The sequence below is a fragment of the Pseudophryne corroboree genome, chromosome 9, assembly GCF_028390025.1.
Source record: "Pseudophryne corroboree isolate aPseCor3 chromosome 9, aPseCor3.hap2, whole genome shotgun sequence".
NCBI lineage: Eukaryota > Metazoa > Chordata > Amphibia > Anura > Myobatrachidae > Pseudophryne > Pseudophryne corroboree.
This window is the reverse complement of record NC_086452.1, coordinates 438,876,135-438,895,430: the sequence shown is the minus strand read 5'-3', so window position 1 is coordinate 438,895,430 and position 19,296 is coordinate 438,876,135. Positions and strand designations below refer to the sequence as shown.

The 19,296-nt window shown below is 46.9% G+C and overlaps 1 protein-coding gene across 4 annotated transcripts in view; it reads left to right on the top strand.

Annotated features, from left to right (window-relative positions):
* The window catches only part of IHO1 (interactor of HORMAD1 1), a 154,210-nt gene extending 136,856 nt beyond the window's left edge, over nucleotides 1-17,354 (top strand). For all 4 annotated transcript variants that reach the window (XM_063941079.1, XM_063941077.1, XM_063941078.1 and 1 more), the window contains exon 8: nucleotides 15,943-17,354. In XM_063941079.1, the coding sequence (XP_063797149.1) occupies nucleotides 15,943-17,196 (1,254 nt within the window). In that variant the 3' untranslated portion in view covers nucleotides 17,197-17,354. The remainder of the gene's footprint in view (nucleotides 1-15,942) is intronic.
* Nucleotides 17,355-19,296: the final 1,942 nt, after the last annotated feature.

The window sequence follows — 19,296 nt, the reverse complement described above, 5'->3', positions numbered from 1 at the left end:
GGCAGAAGACTTCACAGTCTTCAGAGAGGTAGCGCACAGCACTGCAGCTGTGCGCCATTGTTGTCACACGGCTCACTGACACGGTCACGGAGGGTGCAGGGCGCTGCTGGGGGCGCCCTGGGCAGCAATATAAATACCTATTTGGCAAATAAATACATCACATATAGCCATTAAGGCTATATGTATGTATTTTAACCCAGGCCAGTTATTAAAAAACCGGGAGGAAAAGCCCGCCGAAAAGGGGGCGGAGCTTATTCTCCTCAGCACTCAGCGCCATTTTCCTGATCAGCTCCGCTGGTGAGGAAGGCTCCCACTCTCCCCTGCACTGCACTACAGAAACAGGGTTAAAAGAGAAGGGGGGCATAAATTGGCGATATAATGATATATTAAGAGCGCATATATAGAAACAACACCTTCTAGGGTTGTTATATACATTATAGCGCTTTTGGTGTGTGCTGGCAAACTCTCCCTCTGTCTCCCCAAAGGGCTAGTGGGTCCTGTCCTCTATCAGAGCATTCCCTGTGTGTGTGCTGTATGTCGGTACGTGTGTGTCGACATGTATGAGGAAAATGTTGGTGAGGAGGCGGAGCAAATTGCCTGTAATGTTGATGTCACTCTCTAGGGAGTCGACACCGGAATGGATGGTCTACTTATGGAATTACGTGATAATGTCAACACGCTGCAAGACGGTTGACGACATGAGATGGCCGGCGGACAAATTAGTACCGGTCCAGGCGTCTCAGACACCGTCAGGGGCTTGTAAAAACGCCCATTTACCTCAGTCGGTCGACAGACACAGACATGGACACTGACCCCAGTGTCGACGGTGAAGAAACATACGTAATTTTCCTTTAGGGCCACGAGTTACATGTTAAGGGCAATGAAGGAGCTGTTACATATTTCTGATACTACAAGTACCACAAATAAGGGTATTTTGTAGGGTGTGAATAAACTACTTGTAGTTTTGCCTGAATCAGATAAATTAAATGAAGTGTGTGATGATACGTGGGGTTCCTCCGATAGAAAGTTATGGGCGGTATACCCTTTCCCGCCAGAAGTAAGGGCGAGTTGGGAAACACACCTTAGGGTGGATAAGGCGCTCACACGCTTATAAAAACATGGCGTTACCGTCTCTAGATACGGCCGCCCTCAAGAAGCCAGCTGATAGGAAGCTGAAAAATATCATGACAGTATATACACACATACTGGTGTTATACTACGACCAGCAATCGCCTCAGCCTGGATGTGCAGCGCTGAGGGGGCTTGGTCGGATTTCCTGACTGAAAATTTTGATACCCTTGACAGGGACAAGATTTTATTGACTATAGAGCATTTTAAGGATGCATTTCTATATATGCGTGATGCGCAGAGGGATATTTGCATTCTGGCATCAAGAGTAAATGTGATTTACATGTCTGCCAGACGAAGACACGACAGTGGTCAGGTGAGGCAGATTCCAGACGGCATGTGGAAGTATTGCCGTATAAAGGGGCGGTCCATCGGACCTGGTGGCCATGGCAACAGCTGAAAAATCCACTTTTTGTTACCCCGAATCACATATCGGCAAAAAAGGACACAGTCTTTTCAGTCTCAGTCCTTTCGTCCCCATAGGGGCAGGCGGGCAAAGGCCAGTCATATCTGCCCAGGGGTAGAGGAAAGGGAAGAAGACTGCAGCAAGCAGCCCATTCCCAGGAACAGAAGCCCCTCACAGCTTCTGCCAAGTCCGCAGCATAACGCTGGGGCCGTACAAGCGGACTCAGGTGCGGTAGGGGGTCATCTCAAGAGTTTCAGTACGCAGGGGGCTCACTCGCAAGGGAACTCCGGGATCCTACATGTAGTATCCCAGGTGTACATTGGAAATTCGAGACATCTCCCCCTCACACAATTCACAGGCTGTATTCCCAGCAGGTGATAATCAAAGTACCCCTCTTACAACATGGAAGGGGGTAGTATTCCACACTATATTGTGGTACTGAAGCCAACCGGCTCGGTGAGATCTGAAATATTTGAACACTTACATACAAGCGTTCAAATCAAGATGGAGTCACTCAGAGCAGTGATAGCGAACCAGGAAGAAGGGGACGATATGGTGTCACTGGATATCAGGGACGCTTACCTACAGGTCCAAATTTGCCCTTCTCACCAAGGGTACTTCAGGTTCCTGGTACAGAACTGTCACTATCAGTTCAGACGCTGCCGTTTGGGTTGTCCACGGCGCCCCGGGTCTTTACCAAGGTAATGGCCGGAATGATGATTTTTCTTAAAAGGAAACATGGACGCTTTCCTGATAAGGGCAAGGTCCAGAGAACAGTTGGAGGTCGGAGTAGCACTATCTTAAGTAGTTCTACGTCAGCACGAGTGGATTCTAAATATTCCAAAATCGCAGCTTTTTCCGATGACACGTCTACTGTTCATAGGGATGATTCTGGACATAGTCCAGAAAAACGTGTTTCTCCCAGTGGAGAAAGCCAGGGAGTTATCCGAGCTAATCGGGATCCTCCTAAAACCAGGAAAAGTGTCAGTGCATCATTGCACAAGAGTCCTGGTAAAAATGGTGGCTTATTACGAAGCAATTCCATTCGGCAGATTTCCCGCAAGAACTCTTCGGTGGGATCTGCTGGACAAATGGTCCGGATCGCATCCTCAGATGCATCAGCGGATAACCCTATATCCAAGGACAAGGGTGTCTCTCCTGTGGTGATTACAGAGTGCTCATCTTCTAGAGGGCCGCAGATTTGGCATTCAGGATTGGATGCCGGTGACCACGGAGGCCAGCCTGAGAGGCTGGAGAACAGTCACACAGGGAAAAAATTTCCAGGGAAGTGTGATTAAGTCTGGAGAATTCTCTCTGCATAAATAAGCTTAGAGCAAATTTATAAGGCTCTAAACTTAGCAAGACCTCTGCTTCAAGGTCAGCCGGTATTGATCCAGTGGGATAACATCACGGCAGTCGCCCACGTAAACAGAAAGGGCGGCACAAGAAGCAGGAGGGCAGTGACAAAACTGCAAGGATTTTTCGCTAGGCGGAAAATCATGTGATAACACTGTCAGCAGTGTTCTTTCCGGGAGTGGACGACTGGGAAGCAGACTTCCTCAGCAGGCATGACCTCCACCCGGGAGAGTGGAAACTTCATAGGGAAGTTTTTCAGCATGATTGTGGATCGTTGGCAAAGACCAAAGGTGGACATGATAGCGTCCCGCCCGAAAAACGGGACAGGTATTCCGCCAGGTCATGAGACCTTCAGGCGATAGCTGTGGATGTTCTGGTAACACCGTGGGTGTACCAGTCAGTGTATGGGTTCCCTCCTCTGTTTCTCATAACCAAGGTATTGAGAATTATAAGACATAGAGGAGTATGAACTATACTAGTGGCTCCGGATGGGCCAAGAGGGACTTGGTACCCGGAGCTTCAAGAGATGCTCACAGAGGACTAAGGGCCTGGGGAGCTAAGAAGGGACTTGCTTCAGCAAGTACCATGTCTTTTCCAAGAATTACCGCGGCTGCGTTTGACGGCATGGCGGTTGAATACCGGATTCTGAAGGGAAAAAGGCATTCCATAAGAGGTCATACCTACCTTGGTCAAAGCCAGGAAGGAGGTGACCGCACAACGTCATCACCACATGTGGTGAAAATATGTTGCGTGGGTAAGGCCAGGAAGGCTCCACGAAGGAAATTCAACTAGGTCGATTCTGCACTTCCTGAAAACAGGAGTGTTTTGAGCCTCAAATTGGGGTTCATTAAGATTTAAATTTCGGCCCTGTAGATTTTCTTCCAGAAAAAATTGACTTCAGTTCCTGAAGTCCAGATTGTAAAGGGTGTATTCCATATACAGTTCTTTTGTGCCTCTAGGGGCACCGTGAGATCTCAACATAGTGTTGGGATTCCTTAAAATCATATTGGTTTGAACCGCTCAAATCTGTGGATTTGAAATATCTCACATGGAAAGTGACCATGCTGTTGACCAATATCTCACATGGAAAGTGACCATGTTGTTAGTCCTGGCCTCGGCCAGGCGATTGTCAAAAAGAATGGGCGGTTTTGTTTTACAAAAGCCCATATTAGAATTTTCCATTTGAACAGGGCAGAACTGGGACTCGTCTCCAGTTTCTTCCTAAAGGGGTGTCAGCGTTGTCACCTGAAACAACCTATTGTGGTGCCTGCGGCTACTGGGGACTTGGAGGACTCCAAGTTACTAGACGTTGTCAGGGCCCTAAAAATATATATATATATATATATATATATATATAGTTAGGACGGCTGGAGTCAGAAAGTCTGACTTGCTGTTTATATTGTATGCACCCAACAAGCTGGGTGCTCCTGCTTCTAAGCAGTCTATTGCACGCTAGATTTGTAGTACAATTCAGCTTGCACATTCTGTGGCAGGCCTGCCACAGCCGAAATATGTAGATGCCCATTCCACAAGGAAGGTGGCCTCATCCTGGGCGGCTGCCCGAGGAGTCTCGGCATTATAACTTTGCCGAGCAGCTACGTGGTCAGGGGAGAACACGTTTGTAAAATTTTACAAATTTGATACTCTGGCTAAAGAGGACCTGGAGTTCTCTCATTCGGTGCTGCAGAGTCATCCGCACTCTCCCGCCCGTTTGGGAGCTTTGGTATAATCCCCATGGTCCTGACGGAGTCCCCAGCATCCACTAGGACGTTAGAGAAAATAAGAATTTACTTACCGATAATTCTATTTCTCGTAGTCCGTAGTGGATGCTGGGCGCCCATCCCAAGTGCGGATTGTCTGCAATACTTGTACATAGTTATTGTTACAAAAATCGGGTTATTACTATTGTTGTGAGCCATTTTTTCAGAGGCTACTTCGTTTTGTTATCATACTGTTAACTGGGTTCAGATCACAAGTTGTACGGTGTGATTGGTGTGGCTGGTATGAGTCTTACCCGGGATTCAAGATCCTTCCTTATTGTGTACGCTCGTCCGGGCACAGTACCTAACTGAGGCTTGGAGGAGGGTCATAGGGGGAGGAGCCAGTACACACCATGTGACCTAAAAAGCTTTTTAGATGTGCCCTGTCTCCTGCGGAGCCCGCTATTCCCCATGGTCCTGACGGAGTCCCCAGCATCCACTACGGACTACGAGAAATAGAATTATCGGTAAGTAAATTCTTATTTTTACTGTGTTTAACATGGCCAGTATAAAAAACAAACTTCAGGGACCGCGTGCCATTGCAAGGGGCGGGGCTTCCCGGAGTGGTACCAGAGGCGGGAATGCGCCATTTCCTGCTGCTGCGGATCATCCAGGCTGCATGCATGCTGCTTCTCCAGGACCCACACCGTTACAGACTTCTGTCCTGGTACCAGGGGGTCATAGCAGGGGGAAAGCTCTTCAGTGACAGCGCTGCTGCACTAATATCAGGTTGTACACTTAAATTCACACACTGGGCTGCTGTGTTTGTGTGCTGGTCTCCGTTTCCTCAGTGTCACTCCAGGGGCTCTCAAGGGTCTGTGTGGAGGTGTTTTCAGTGAGCTGCGCTGTTTTTTCAGTTGTGTAAATATGTCTGTGGACATGGTTATGTGTGCTGCCTGTAACTATACCCCTTCATTAGCGGGGTCCCTCATGTGTAAACAATGCTCCTTATCTCCACAGGGACACAGTTCACAGGTACCTGACTGGTTAGATAATTTTAAAAGCATGATTCAGAATGTCCGTTCAGAATTAGCTGCAGCTAAGGAGAGACAGGTGTTGAAACAGTCTATTGATTATATGGCTAAAGCAGCAGATACCAAAAAGGCTTCACAGCCCCCTCTGTTGGTTTCACATAAACGCTCACTGCCACAGGTACTCCAGTCTGATTCTGATCAGCCTGATGTGAATGATGATAATATGGATGAGGACAGCTCTCTGCCCCCAGGGGTGGAGGCTCTTATTTTTTCTGTAAGAGAGGTTCTTCACATACCGGCTCAGGAGGCAGAACCAGATGAGTACTTTAATGTTAGACCAAAGACCTCAGGAACTTTTACTGTGTAAAAAGAGTTAAACTCCCTGGCTAGGGAGATAAGTAATTTTAAATTCCTCAGAGGTTTTTAGCTACCTATTCCCTCCCAGCTGAGAACAGGAAGGTATGGGAAAACTCCCCGTCAGTCGATACATCTGTGTCCAGACTGTCTAAGAAATTGGTACTTCCGGTGCCAGGGGCTATATCCCTAAAAGATCTGGCTGACCATAAAATTGAGACAACTCTCAAGACAACTTATACGGTAGCGGGCGTTGCACAGCGCCCCACTATAGTTTGTGGGTGGATTTCTAGGGCAATGGTCAAGTGGTCCGATCATATTATTATTGGTTTAGACAATCTGCCCCAAGATGAGGTCATTACTCTGCTGCAACACATACAGGATGCTGCAAATTTTATGAGCGAGGCTATTAAGGAATTGTGTAAGATAAATGGCCGCACTACTGCTATGGCTGTTTCGGCACGCAGAGCTCTGTGTACAATGGTCAACGGACGCTACCTCCAATAAGGGTGTGGAAAATCTTCCCTTTACAGGTGAACAAATTAAATAATTGGATCTCCCAGGCAACAGCGCGTAAGTCTACCTATCTGCCGCCAGCTGCGCCACATGCTAGACGTTCTTACACAAATTCATCCTTGCAGTCCTTTTCGTATGGCAAGGTTCAGGGGCAGGGGCCGGGGCGTCTCCACCACTCCGATAGGATTTTGTGGTAAGTCCCGTAAACCTGCAGCTGCTGCCTCCCTGGACTAGACCACCGGATCCCCTGCCGCTAAGCCTTCCGCGTGACGGTTGGCCTCAGCGGCAAGTCGACTTTCAGGTGGGTGCTCGCCTTCAACACTTCGCCCACGTGTGGGCACAGTCCTGCCGGGATCCTTGGGTGAGGGACCTCATTTCCCAGGGATACCGGCTGGAATTTCAAGCACTCCCTCCTTACAGATTTTTCAAATCGGGCTTACCAGTTTTACCCGCAGCAAGGGTTACCTTGCAAGAGTCTTTTCAGAAACTTTTGTGGACAGGGGTGGTGGTCCCAGTACCTCCTCCGTTACACAACAGGGGTTTTTACTCCAGTCTTTTTGATGTTCCAAAACCAGACGGTTTGGTGCGACCCATCTTAAACCTGAAGTCTCTAAACCCGTATCTGCGGGTGTTCAAATTCATGATGGAATCCCTGAAGGAGGGGAAATTTCTGGTGTCCCTAGATGTCAAGGATACTTCCCATGTGGCCCCCTCATCAGGCATACCTCAGGTTTGCCATCTTGGATGACCACTTCCAGTTTCAGGCCTTGCCCTTTGGCCTGTCCACAGCTCCGTGGGTCTTCACCAAGGTTATGGTGGAGATGCTGCAACTGCGTATGATGGGAATCAACATAGTCCCCTACTTGGACGATCTCCTGATAATGGCTATGTCCAGGGAGCGTCTGTTGCACAGCATCGATCTGATGACTCGCCTGCTTACGGATCATGGGTGGATCCTAAACTTCCATAAATCTCACCTGGAACCGACCCAACGTCTCCAATACCTGTAAATGATACTGGATACAGTGTCTCAAAAGGTGTTTCTTCTGATGGACAAGGCCTTGGCTATTCAGGCTTTAGTCCGCTAAGTGCTCCGTCCTCGCAAGGTGTCCATACATCTTTGCATACGTTTGCTGGGAAGATGGTTGCTGCTTACGAGGCAATCCAATACGGCAGATTTCATGCCCGGCCATTTCAGCTGGATCTCCTGGACAAATGGTGGGGGTCTCACCTTCACATGCATCAGGAAGTGACCTTATCTCCGAAAGCCTGAATTTCTCTTACGTCCTAGTGGATGCTGGGGTCCATTTTAGTACCATGGGGTAAAGACGGTTCCGCAGGAGCCTTCGGCACTTTAAGACTTTTCAACAGTGTGAACTGGCTCCTCCCTCTATGCCCCTCCTCCAGACCTCAGTTTAGAAAATGTGCCCGGGAGACTGGATGCACACCAGTGGAGCTCTACAGAGTTCTGCTGGAAAAGACTTTGTTAGGTTATTTTATTTTACAGGGAAACTGCTGGCAACAGTTCCCTGCTTCGTGGGACTTAGAGGTGGAAGTAGGAAGGAACCAACTTCTCAGTTAGTTTAATGGCTCTGCTTCCGCTGACAGGACACCATTAGCTCCTGAAGGGTACTGAACACAGCCGTTGTCTGGCTGCTGCTCACGCCCACAGCACTGCCGCCACCCCCTAACAGAGCCAGAAGTCAGAAGGCTGGTGAGTATTTACCGGAGACCTGCAGAAAGGGGCCCTCCGGTCATCATGGCGGCATAAAGGTGCCAAGCGTGCAACGCTGCGCTGCAACATGTCTCTCAGCACAGGGTGCAGAGCGCGGGGGGGGGGGGGGGGGGGGGAGTGGGGGCGCGCTCTGAGGGACATGATAAATCCTTACTCTCACTGGCAAATTGTACATACATGTGAGCTGCTGATGTACACTACCCCCGCCAGTATAAATATTACTGTTGCTGAACCGCGCCATTGCAGGGGGCGGGGCTTCACCTCAGAATTGCTTGTAACACTTAATTGGCACCATTTTCTCCTTACAGAGACGCCGAAGCGCTGATCCTGCAGGCTGCTTCTCCTCACACATCGCTGATACAAGTACCAGGGTGTTATAGAAGGGGAGGGGAGCACATAATTTATTGAAGTCTGAGGGATTCACATTGGATAAAAAGCGCTGTTTTGGTATATATGTATATTCATTGTATGTAATACATATTGGGCGCATGGTGTGGACTGGCAATTCCCTATGGGTCCCTCTGACAGACATTAGTGTAGGTCTGTCCCCATTAGCTCCCGTTTGTGTGAGTGGTATGATTGTACACACGTGTAACATGTCTAGAGAAAGCTCTTCCCCAGAGGAACCCATTTTGGAGGCACAAGAGTGTTCTGAGCCTGTGTGGGTGAGAAAGCTGCAGAGTAATATGGCTAAACTAGCAAGAAAATTCTGAGTCTGAGGAATAGACAAAGCATTGGAGACAGTCTGTGGAAGATGCTCTATTTGCTGATTGTTCCACTTCATCCACTCGGGACCCCTCCAGTTCCCAGAAAAGGTCCCTGGCCCAAATTATGCAAAGGGATACTGACACAGATTCCGACACTGACGTCGACACTGGGGATTTAAGGGGGGTAGATCCCAAACTGGCTAAGAGCATTCAATGTATGATAGTCGCTATAAAAGAGGTGTTAGAATTTCCTGACACAACACCTCCACCTGAGGAAAAAGATTACTTTAAATTAAATAAAAAACAGGTAGTGACTTTTCTTTCGTCTTAGGACTTAAATACATTTTTTGAGGAATCCTGGGCTAACCCGGAAAATAAATTTTCTATCCCTAAAAGGTTGCGGGTAGCGTACCCTTTCCCAGAAGAGGATAGGTGTAAGGGGGAGTCACCGCCAATGATAGACACCTCAGTTTCTAGGTTGTCAAAGAAAATCATTTTACCTGCCCCTGGGTCAGCTTCATTAAAAGAACCTGCTGACTGCAAATTAGAGACGACTTTAAAGTCCATCTATGTTGCTACGTGTACGTTGCTCAGGCCCACAATTGCTTCTGCGTGGGTAGGTAACGCAGTCGAAAAGTGGGCAGATAATTTGATTGTTAATATTGACATGCTGCAATTTCTAGGTCATATCAAAGATTCTGCAGGTTATTTGGTTGAGGCCATGAAGGACGTAGGCTTACTGGGCTCACGTGCCTCTGCTATGGCGATTTCAGCCCGCAGGGCACTCTGGATACACCAATGGAATGCTGACGCAGAATCCAAAATAAATATTGAGGCGCTCCCATACAATGGTGAGGCCCTCTTTGGAGAAAAATTATCTGGCAAGTCAGCATTTCTGCCGTCGGCAGCTACACCGACTAAAAAAGTATATCATTCTCATACTATGCAGTCCTTTCGGCCCAACAAGTACAAAAAGGCTAAAAGTACCCCTTTTTTCACAGGAAAAGGGAGAGGAAAAGGTAGAAAACCTACAACACCCTCAGGCTCCCAACAGCAGAAGTCAGCAGCTACTTCTCCAAAAACCACAGCATGACGCTGGGGCTCCTCTGCGGGAGTGCGATCGGGTGAGGCACATCTACTATTTTTCAGCCAGGCCTGGCTTTGCTCAGACCTGGATCCTTGGATTTTACAGATAATATCCCAAGGTTACACAAATGTCCTAAATGCAATACACAAATTATGTTAGGACAACGTAATTGCCTTGGTTCCTGCCGAACAAAGGAATCAAGGCTTTTATTCAAGCCTGTTTATAGTACCGAAACCGGATGGCTCGGTCAGGCTGATTTTATTCCTAAAATCTCTGAATCTTTATTTAAAAAGATTAAAATTAAAGATGGAATTCTTGAGAGCGGTGATTTCCAGCTTGGAAGAAAAGGAATTTCTGGTGTCAGTGGACATCAATGATGCTTACTTGCATGTCCCCATTTACCCGCCACATCAAGCATACCTGAGGTTTGCAGTTCAGGATTGCCACTACCAATTCCAGACATCGCCGTTCAGGCTCTCCACGGCTCTGAGAATATTCACCAAGGTGATTGCGGAGATGATGGTTCTCCTTCGCAAACAAGGAGTCAACATAATTCCATACTTGGACGATCTCCTCATAAAAGTCAGATCCAAGGACAAGCTAATCCAGAACATAACGTTATCCCTGACGGCGCTTCAACAGCACGGTTGGATCATCAACTTTCCAAAATCTCAGTTGGAACCGACAATGAGATTATCATTTTTGGGAATGATACTAGATACCGAGGTACAGGAAGTATTTCTACCAGTGGAAAAGGCTCAGGAGATCCAGAGCATGGCCAAACAACGTTTGAGACCAAGAACAGTATCAATTCATCAGTGCATTCGCCTGTTGGGGAAAATGGTAGCGGCTTACGAGGCGCTACAATATGGCCGATTCCATGCCAGGGTTTTCCAGTGGGACCTACTGGACAAGTGGTACGGGTCGCTTCTCCACATCAAAAGATAATCTTGTCAGCAAAGCCAGAATTTCGCTCCTGTGGTGTCTACAAATGTCTCACCTACTGGAGGGACGCAGGTTCAGGATTCAGACCTGGATCCTGGTGACCACGGATGCAAGTCTCCAAGGATGGGGAGCAGTCACGCAAGGCGAAAGCTTCCAAGGAAGGTGGTCAAGTCAAGAATCTCAACTTCACATAAACATTCTGGAATTGAGAGCTGTGTACAACAGTCTTCATCAGGCGGCACACCTTCTTCAAGGTCGTCCCATACAGATCCAGTCAGACAATGTAACGGCAGTAGTCTACATAAACCATCAAGGCGGAACAAAAAGCAGAGCGGCAATGGCAGAGGTGACAAAGATACTCCTCTGGGCAGAAAGACATGCAAAAGCTCTGTCTGCAATTTTCATTCCGGGAGTGGACAACTGGGAAGCAGACTTCCTCAGCAGACACGATCTCCATCCAGAAGAATGGGGCCTCCACCCAGAATCTTTGCGGAGGTAAGTCGTTGGGGCGTTCCTCAAGTGGATATGATGGCATCACGCCTCAACAAGAAGCTTCAGAAATATTGTTCCAGGTCCAGAAACCCACAAGCAATAGCGATAGATGCATTGGTGACCTAGTGGGTGTTTCAGTCGGTGTATCTGTTCCCTCCACTTCCACTTACGCCAAAAGTTCTCAAGATCATCAGAAGAACAAGAGTTCGAGCAATACTCATTGCTCCAGATTGGCCAAGGAGGGCTTGGTATCCAGATCTTCAAGAGTTGTTACTGGAACATCCTCGGCCTCTTCCTCTTCTCGAGGACCTGCTTCAGCAGGGGCTGTTAGTTTATCAGGACTTACCGTGGCTGCGTTTGATGGCATGGCTGATGAACACCTGATCCTAGCCCGTAAGGGTATTCCCAATTAAGTAATTCCCACACTTATTCAGGCCAGGAAAGGGGTAATGTCCAAACATTACCATCGTATTTGGAGAAAATATGTATCTTGGTGTGAATCCAAGAAGTCTCCTGCGGTGGAGTTTCAATTAGGATGACTTCTCCTATTTCTACAGGCGGGTGTGGATGCTGGATTGAGATTGGGATCTATCAAGGTTCAGATTTCGGCCTTGTCAGTCATCTTTCAGAAACAATTGGCTGCTCTTCCTGAGGTTCAGACCTTTGTGAAAGGGGTTCTGCGGATCCAACCTCCCTTTGTGCCTCCTGCGGCGCCATGGGATCTTAATGTGGTGTTGCAGTTCCTTAAATCGGACTGGTTTGAGCCTCTACAAGAGGTAGACTTGAAGTTTCTCACTTGGAAAGTGGTCATGCTGTTGGCCTTGGCCTCAGGCAGATGAGTGTCTGAGTTAGGAGCTCTGTCACACAAGAGTCCTTACTTAATATTTCATGATAGATAGGGCTGAACTGAGAACACGTCAGCATTTTCTTCCGAAGGTTGTGTATTCTTTTCATATCAACCAACCTGTGGTGGTGCCAGTGGCTTCTGACACCTCAGCCGTCCCAAAGTCCTTGGATGTCGTCAGAGCGTTAAGGACTTATGTCGCAAGAACGGCTAGAATAAGGAAAATATAATCTTTATTTGTTCTCTATGACCCCAACAAGATTGGGGGTCCTGCTTCTAAGCAGACTATTGCAAGCTGGATCAGGGGTACCATTCAGCACGCTCATTCCACGGCAGGATTGCCGTTACCGACTTTGGTGAAAGACCACTCTACGAAGAAAAGTGGGTTCGTCCTGGGCAGCTGCCCGGGGTGTCTCGGCATTGCAAATCTGCCGAGCTGCTACTTGGTCAGGTGCAAATACGTTTGTTAAGTTTTATAAGTTTGACACCTTGGCTGCTGACGACCTAAAATTTGGTCAGTCAGTTTTGCAGGAACATTAGCACTTTCCCGCCCGTACTGGGAGCTTTGGTATATCCCCATGGTACTAAAATGGACCCCAGCATCCTCTAGGACGTAAGAGAAAATAGGATTTTAATAACCTGCCCATTGCTCCATTTTTCCTGCTGATTATGTTTAAAGTTTTGCACACATGTGTTTACATGTTGACAGCTGTTGCTGTTGTGTTATACATGCTGGTTGGCATGAGTTATATTAAAGGCCATGTTTACCGACATGTTTTCTTGTGTATGGTGTGAGCTGGTGTGAATCTCGCCACAAGTTTATTAGTAAATCCTCTCTCGAATATGTACGTCTCCTCGGGCACAGTTCCTATACTGAGGTCTGGAGGATGGGCATAGAGGGAGGAGCCAGTTCACACTGTTGAAAAGTCTTAAAGTGCAGAAGGCTCATGCGGAACCGTATATACCCCATGGTACTAAAATGGACCCCAGCATCCTCTACAGACTACGAGAAAAGGATTTACCGGTAGGTTATTAAAATCCTATTTTCTCTATTATGGTGGCTTCAAGTTCCTCACCTGTTAGAGGGCAGGAATTTCAATATTCAGTCATGGATTCTGCTGACTACGGATGCCAGCCTCCAGGGTTGGGGGTTGTGACCCATGGGGCCCAGTTCAGGGGATATGGTCGCGTCAGGAATCTGCTCTGCCGATAAACATCCTGGAACCCAGGGCAATTTACAATGCTCTTCTGCAAGCTTTCCATCTCCTGAGGGATCGGGCGATCCAGGTTCAATCGGACAACGCCACGGCATAAACCGACAAGGGGGAAGAAGAAGCAGAGCGGCGATGCGAGAAGTGTCAAAAATCCTCTTCTGGGTGGTGGCCAATGCAAGGGCCATCTCAGCCATCTTCATTCCAGGAGTGGACAACTGGGAGGCGGATTTCCTCAGCAGACACGACCTCCATCCAGGGGAATGGGGCCGACATCCCCAGGTGTTTCAACAGTTATTTCACCGGTGGGGCTGTCTGCAGATAGATCTGATGGCGTCTCGCCTCAACAAGAAGCTAGGCCATTACTTTTCCAGAACAAGGGATCTGCAGGCTGTAGCAGTGAACGCGCTGACGTCACCGTGGATGTACCAGTTTGTGTACCTGTTCCCTCCTCTACCGCTAATCCCAAGGGTTCTAAAAAGACTAAGAAAGGAAAGCGTTCAAGCAATTCTAATTGCCCCGGATTGGCCTCGATGGGCGTGGTACTCGGACCTCCTATCAATGGCTCTGGATGATCCCTGGCCTCTGCTAATTGCCCCAGATTGGCCTGGATGGGCGTGGTACTCTGACCTCCTATCCATGTCTCTGGAGGATCCCTGGCCTCTGCCGCTCCAAAAGGATCTTCTTCAACAAGGTCCATTCGTCTATCCAGACTTACAGCGGCTCGTTTAACGGCTTGGAAGTTGAGAGGGAGATTCTAGCAAGAAAAGGTCTTCCCTCTCGGGTTATTTCCACCATGGTCCAGGCCAGGAAGATGGTTAGGTCAAAACATTATCATCATATCTGGAAAAAGTATGTTTCTTGATGTGAAAGTAGAAAGGTGTCTCCCGTGGAATTTAGAATTGGTCATTTTCTACTTTTCCTACAAGCGGGATTGGATATGGGCTTAGGTTTAGGCTCCATCAAAGTCCAGATTTCTGCGCTTTCTATTTTCTTCCAGAAACAGCTTGCCATGTTCCCGGAAATACAAACTTTCCTAAAAGGAGTTCTTTATATGCATCCGCCCTTCGTGCCTCCCATGGCTCTGTGGGATCTTAATGTGATTCTGTCCTGGTTTGAACCGCAGCATAGGGTGGAGTTAAAATTTTTCACCTGGAAGACAGTGATGTTGTTAGCATTGGTGTCTGCCAGATGTGTCTCTGAATTAGGGGCCTTATCGTGTAAGAGCCCTTATTTGATTTTTCATGAAGACAGGGCGGAACTCAGGACTTGTTCTCCGTTTTTTCCAAAAGTAGTTTCTGCTTTTCATGTCAATCAACCCATTGTGGTTTCGGTATTGTCTGACGTTTCCGTTGGTCCAGAATCCTTGGATGTGGTGAGGGCTCTGGAGATTTATGTCAAACGGACGGCTCGTCATCGGAAATCTGACTCGCTGTTTGTCCTTTATGATGCCACCAAGATTGGTCGTCCAGCTTCTAAGCAATCAATTGCTTGTTGGCTCAGGTTGACCATTCAACAAGCTTATACTTCGGCGGCTCTGCCATTGCCGACATCTATTCAGGCTCACTCAACGAGATCGGTGGGCTCTTCCTGGTTGGCTGCCTGGGGTGTCTCGGCCTTACAGTTGTGCCGAGCTGCTACTTGGTCTGGTTCGAATACCTTTGTTAAGTTCCATCAGTTCAACACCTTGGCAAAGGATGACCTTCAGTTCGGTCAGGCGGTTTTACAGGGGTACAGCACTCTCTCACCCGTTTGAGAGCTTTGGGACTTCCCCATGGAAGTAAAGTACAGATCCCCAGTAACCACTAGAACGTAAGAGAAAATAGGAATTTAATACCTACCAGTAATTCCTTTTCGCGTAGTCCATAGTGGATACTGGGCGCCCGCCTCAGTGCTTCGATTCCTGCTTACCTGAGTAAGTATTTGGTTGGCCGCCGTTGCGGTCCCTTTATGTTGTTGGGATATTTTGCTACCCTGGTTTGGTTGGTGTTGCTATCCTCTGTTCTGGTTAGCGCCCTCCTTTCGGTTTTGGTTGTGTGTTGGCTTGTTGCCTCACCACTGTTGGATTTGTTCTTCTCTCATGGTATGTCCGTCTCCTCGTGCACAGTTTTCCTAGACTGAGTCTGGTGGGAGGGGCATAGAGGGGAGGAGCCAGCACACACATACACAAACTAAAGGTTTAAAAGTGCCAGGCTCCAGTGTATCCAATCTTTACCCCATGGTACAAAAGTACAGATCCCCAGTATCCACTACGGACTAGGATAAAAGGAATTACCGGTAGGTATTAAATTCCTATTTTTTCTGCTGTTTTACTTTATTTTTATTTTTTTAACTTTACTTGAATTAAGTTCTCAAGTTAAACTCAAACTCAGTTTGCTGACTGAAGGAACATGTGCATTTATGTTGGATCTGTCTGCTTTTCCGCAGAAAGATGCAGAGATGACAGATGTCAAATCAAATGTGCAGTCGCTTTTGTCGGGCATTGAAGTTGTAAAAGTGCAGCAAAGTCAGAAGCACCTGGAGTTGTCAGAGAAAATAACACTGCTGTCAGATTCCATCAAGTCATCGGAAGATAAAATACTAAGCGAGATTCACAAGATTCATTTGGCTTCTAGGCTTGCACTTAACATGAAAAACAAAACTACACAGACTTCCCCTGCATATTTTCAAGACCCGTCTGCTCAAAGAGATACCACATCACAGGTTAAGACAATGAGTACTCGTCCAGATGGTTCCCCTCTTTCACAAACTTACGGTCAGAGCACATGTGCTGGAATTAGCAATACTTTGTCTTTACAACACAGAGAAAATCTTTGTGTAACAGAACTAAAAGCTATAAATACCTGTAATGCAACATCTGTGGGTAATATTGTAATTTCTTCACGTGATGAAGAATCTACTGATGTTTTACAGAAGAGTTTTAAGGCATCAGATGCTAAGAATCAAACAACACCATTCAGACGTAACATAACTACAGATGATATAGCGGTGAAATCTGTACATAGTCTGCCACATTTATGTCAACATGATCACGGTATCCCAACTGAGAAGGACAGTCCACTTGAAAATACAGATCCAAATTGTGGGAAAGAAAACATGCTAATTGTAAACAGACGTAAGAAATATACTAACAATCCAAAAAGAAGGAAAACAAACAAGTCTAGGAAAAATATAAGGAAGAAGAGAACAGGCCTGTCTACGAATAATTCTACACATGCTTCATCCAGAGCCATAGGTAACAGTGCACAATATAAATCTGGAAAAGAACTTTTCACTCATGAACCGGAAAATTCTGTCGAAGTGACACAACACTCTCTTAAACTTTACACGGACAGCTGTAAATCTTCATTATCCATCGTCCCTGCACCAAAGAGGAAGACGCAGCAAAGGAAGAGCTTGAAGTTTCAACTCCTTCGGTCTCACCAGCCATTAGAGCAATCTACCAACGAAGGAACTTGTGCAGGTGATGGGGACGGCCTTTTCCAAAGCGCCCCAACTCAGAGTGATGTGCCCTTATGGGACAAAAATAATCTGCATTGTGACAAAGAGGGTGAAAGTAACATGCGCTGGTTTATGTCCTCAAGCCCTTTACTGGGCGGTTCCTCAATACATCCTGTCCAGAAGACAGGGCAAAAGAGCTTTCACTCTTTGTTTTTTGACAGCAGTGATAATTCTGATTAGAATCCGCTACACTCTGGTTCCATGTTACTCATTTTAGTATAACGTGAGAGTAGTACATAAAGGGATTTAACCCATGTTAGGTGTTTTTTTTTTGCGCACTTCTGACACAGAAACTTATCAGGTTGTTCAGTTAAATAAAACAATCACCCACCACCATATTCCATGTGTTTTTACTTATGCTATACACTGCTTGCCTACCCTCTCCACGTGGTAGGGTATTTGTATATCTCTTTAGCACCTTTTAGTAAATTGGAAAGGCAAGGCAGCTGAATGGTACCACAAGTCTACAGACCCCTCAAATCCTTTACTATTGTTACTGTAGCCTTTATAACAGACATCACGGTTTGCATATTGGGGGTCATTCCGAGTTGATCGTAGCTGTGCTAAATTTAGCACAGCTACGATCATGAACTCAGACATGCGGGGGGACGCCCAGCACAGGGCTAGTCCGCTCCGCATGTCAGTGCCCCCCCTCACCCCCCCCCACAGAAGTGCAAAGGCATCGCACAGCGGTGATGTCTTTGCACTTCAAGAGTAGCTCCCGGCCAGCGCAGCTTTAGCGTTCTGGCCGGGAGCTACTCTTCGCTTCCAGGCACGCAGCGGCTGCGTGTGACGTCACGCAGCCGCTGCTGGCCACTCCCCGCACGGTCCAGCCACGCCTGTGTTGGCCGGACCGCGCCCACGAAACGGCGGCCAAACACCACCATTTCGCCCATTGACCGCCTCTGCCTGTCAATCAGGCAGAGGCGATCATACCACAGCGATGGGCAGCCATGTGCTGGCGCACTGCGGCGCATGCGCAGTTCTGACCTGATCGATACGCTGCGAAAAACTGCAGCGTGCGATCGGGTCAGAATGACCCCCATTATACTAAAGCATGTGTTGTTTTTGTAGCAAAAATGTTGCCTAGGCGACGTTTATTAATGCTGTTTTTTCTTTGTTTTTGTAAAATATTGCCTTCAACAAATCACATGATGTGATGATAAAATGAAACCTATCACATTTAAGAAACACTCAGATAAATTGTGTGACTACAGCTAAGATGCACACGCAGAATTATTGTACGATACATTTTATCGCTCAGAATATTCCACAACTAGAATATAGCATCAAGTCTGCTTTTTGATTAATGTAACACAAATTAATACAAACAATTTTAATGTCTAATCAAAGGAACAAAAAAAAACATTTAAAACACTGGGAACACAGGCTAACTTCAATATCTTGGTATAACAACAAACATATACACGTAAAAGTTGTTCTCAGATATGGTGCCAGCATCTGATTCTGGTAGGAATTATAGCTGGAAACTAAATTGGAGAGTAACATCAAAAGGAATCCTAATACCAAAGTGAAAAACTGCAGATGAAATTATGGTAAAACATGGAATTTTAATCTATGGATCCGACCGCCCGCCTGGGTAAGCTTATGCAGGCTAACCACTGCCTGAAAACATTGCGATGGTCGCGATGATGATCCATGATGATCCTCGCATGAAGCACTCGGATCTCGCAATTGCACGCAGGAGGCGTCTTATCTCCCACAGACGCCTCCTGCTGCATTTGAATTTTAATTGCACGGAATTGCCGCTTCCTTTCGGCTTAGCAATTCCATCCAGACATGAATTAGACCCAAAGTCTGAAACCTCTCCCCATGTATATTCCCTAGCCTGTGGCAAAGAAAGTTATTTTCCTGCCCCACAGAACAGGGAGGAACGCAACTATAATAATAATCTTATTTATATAGCGCTCTTTCTCCAACAGGACTCAAGGCGCTTAGCTAGCACGAGATAAGACAACGTTCTTTTAAAACATTAGTTTTCAACTGAAATAGAAAAAGCAATGTACTGTAAGAGGGGTGGGCATTCAGTCCACCAATGGACTCAGAGAAAAAATGTAATGTCATTTTAGAAATGACACTTTTTCTAACATCTTGGGGATGCTCCAAAGAAACCTATGGGAGGGTACAATAAGAAGTTCTATTGCACAACTACCATCTAAAACCAGCATCTTTGCACAAAAAACCCATTGAATTTGTAAAACATAATAAAACATGGGCCAAAGGCTCAGGTGGCTGCCGAGGCTTAGTGCCCAGGAGGTG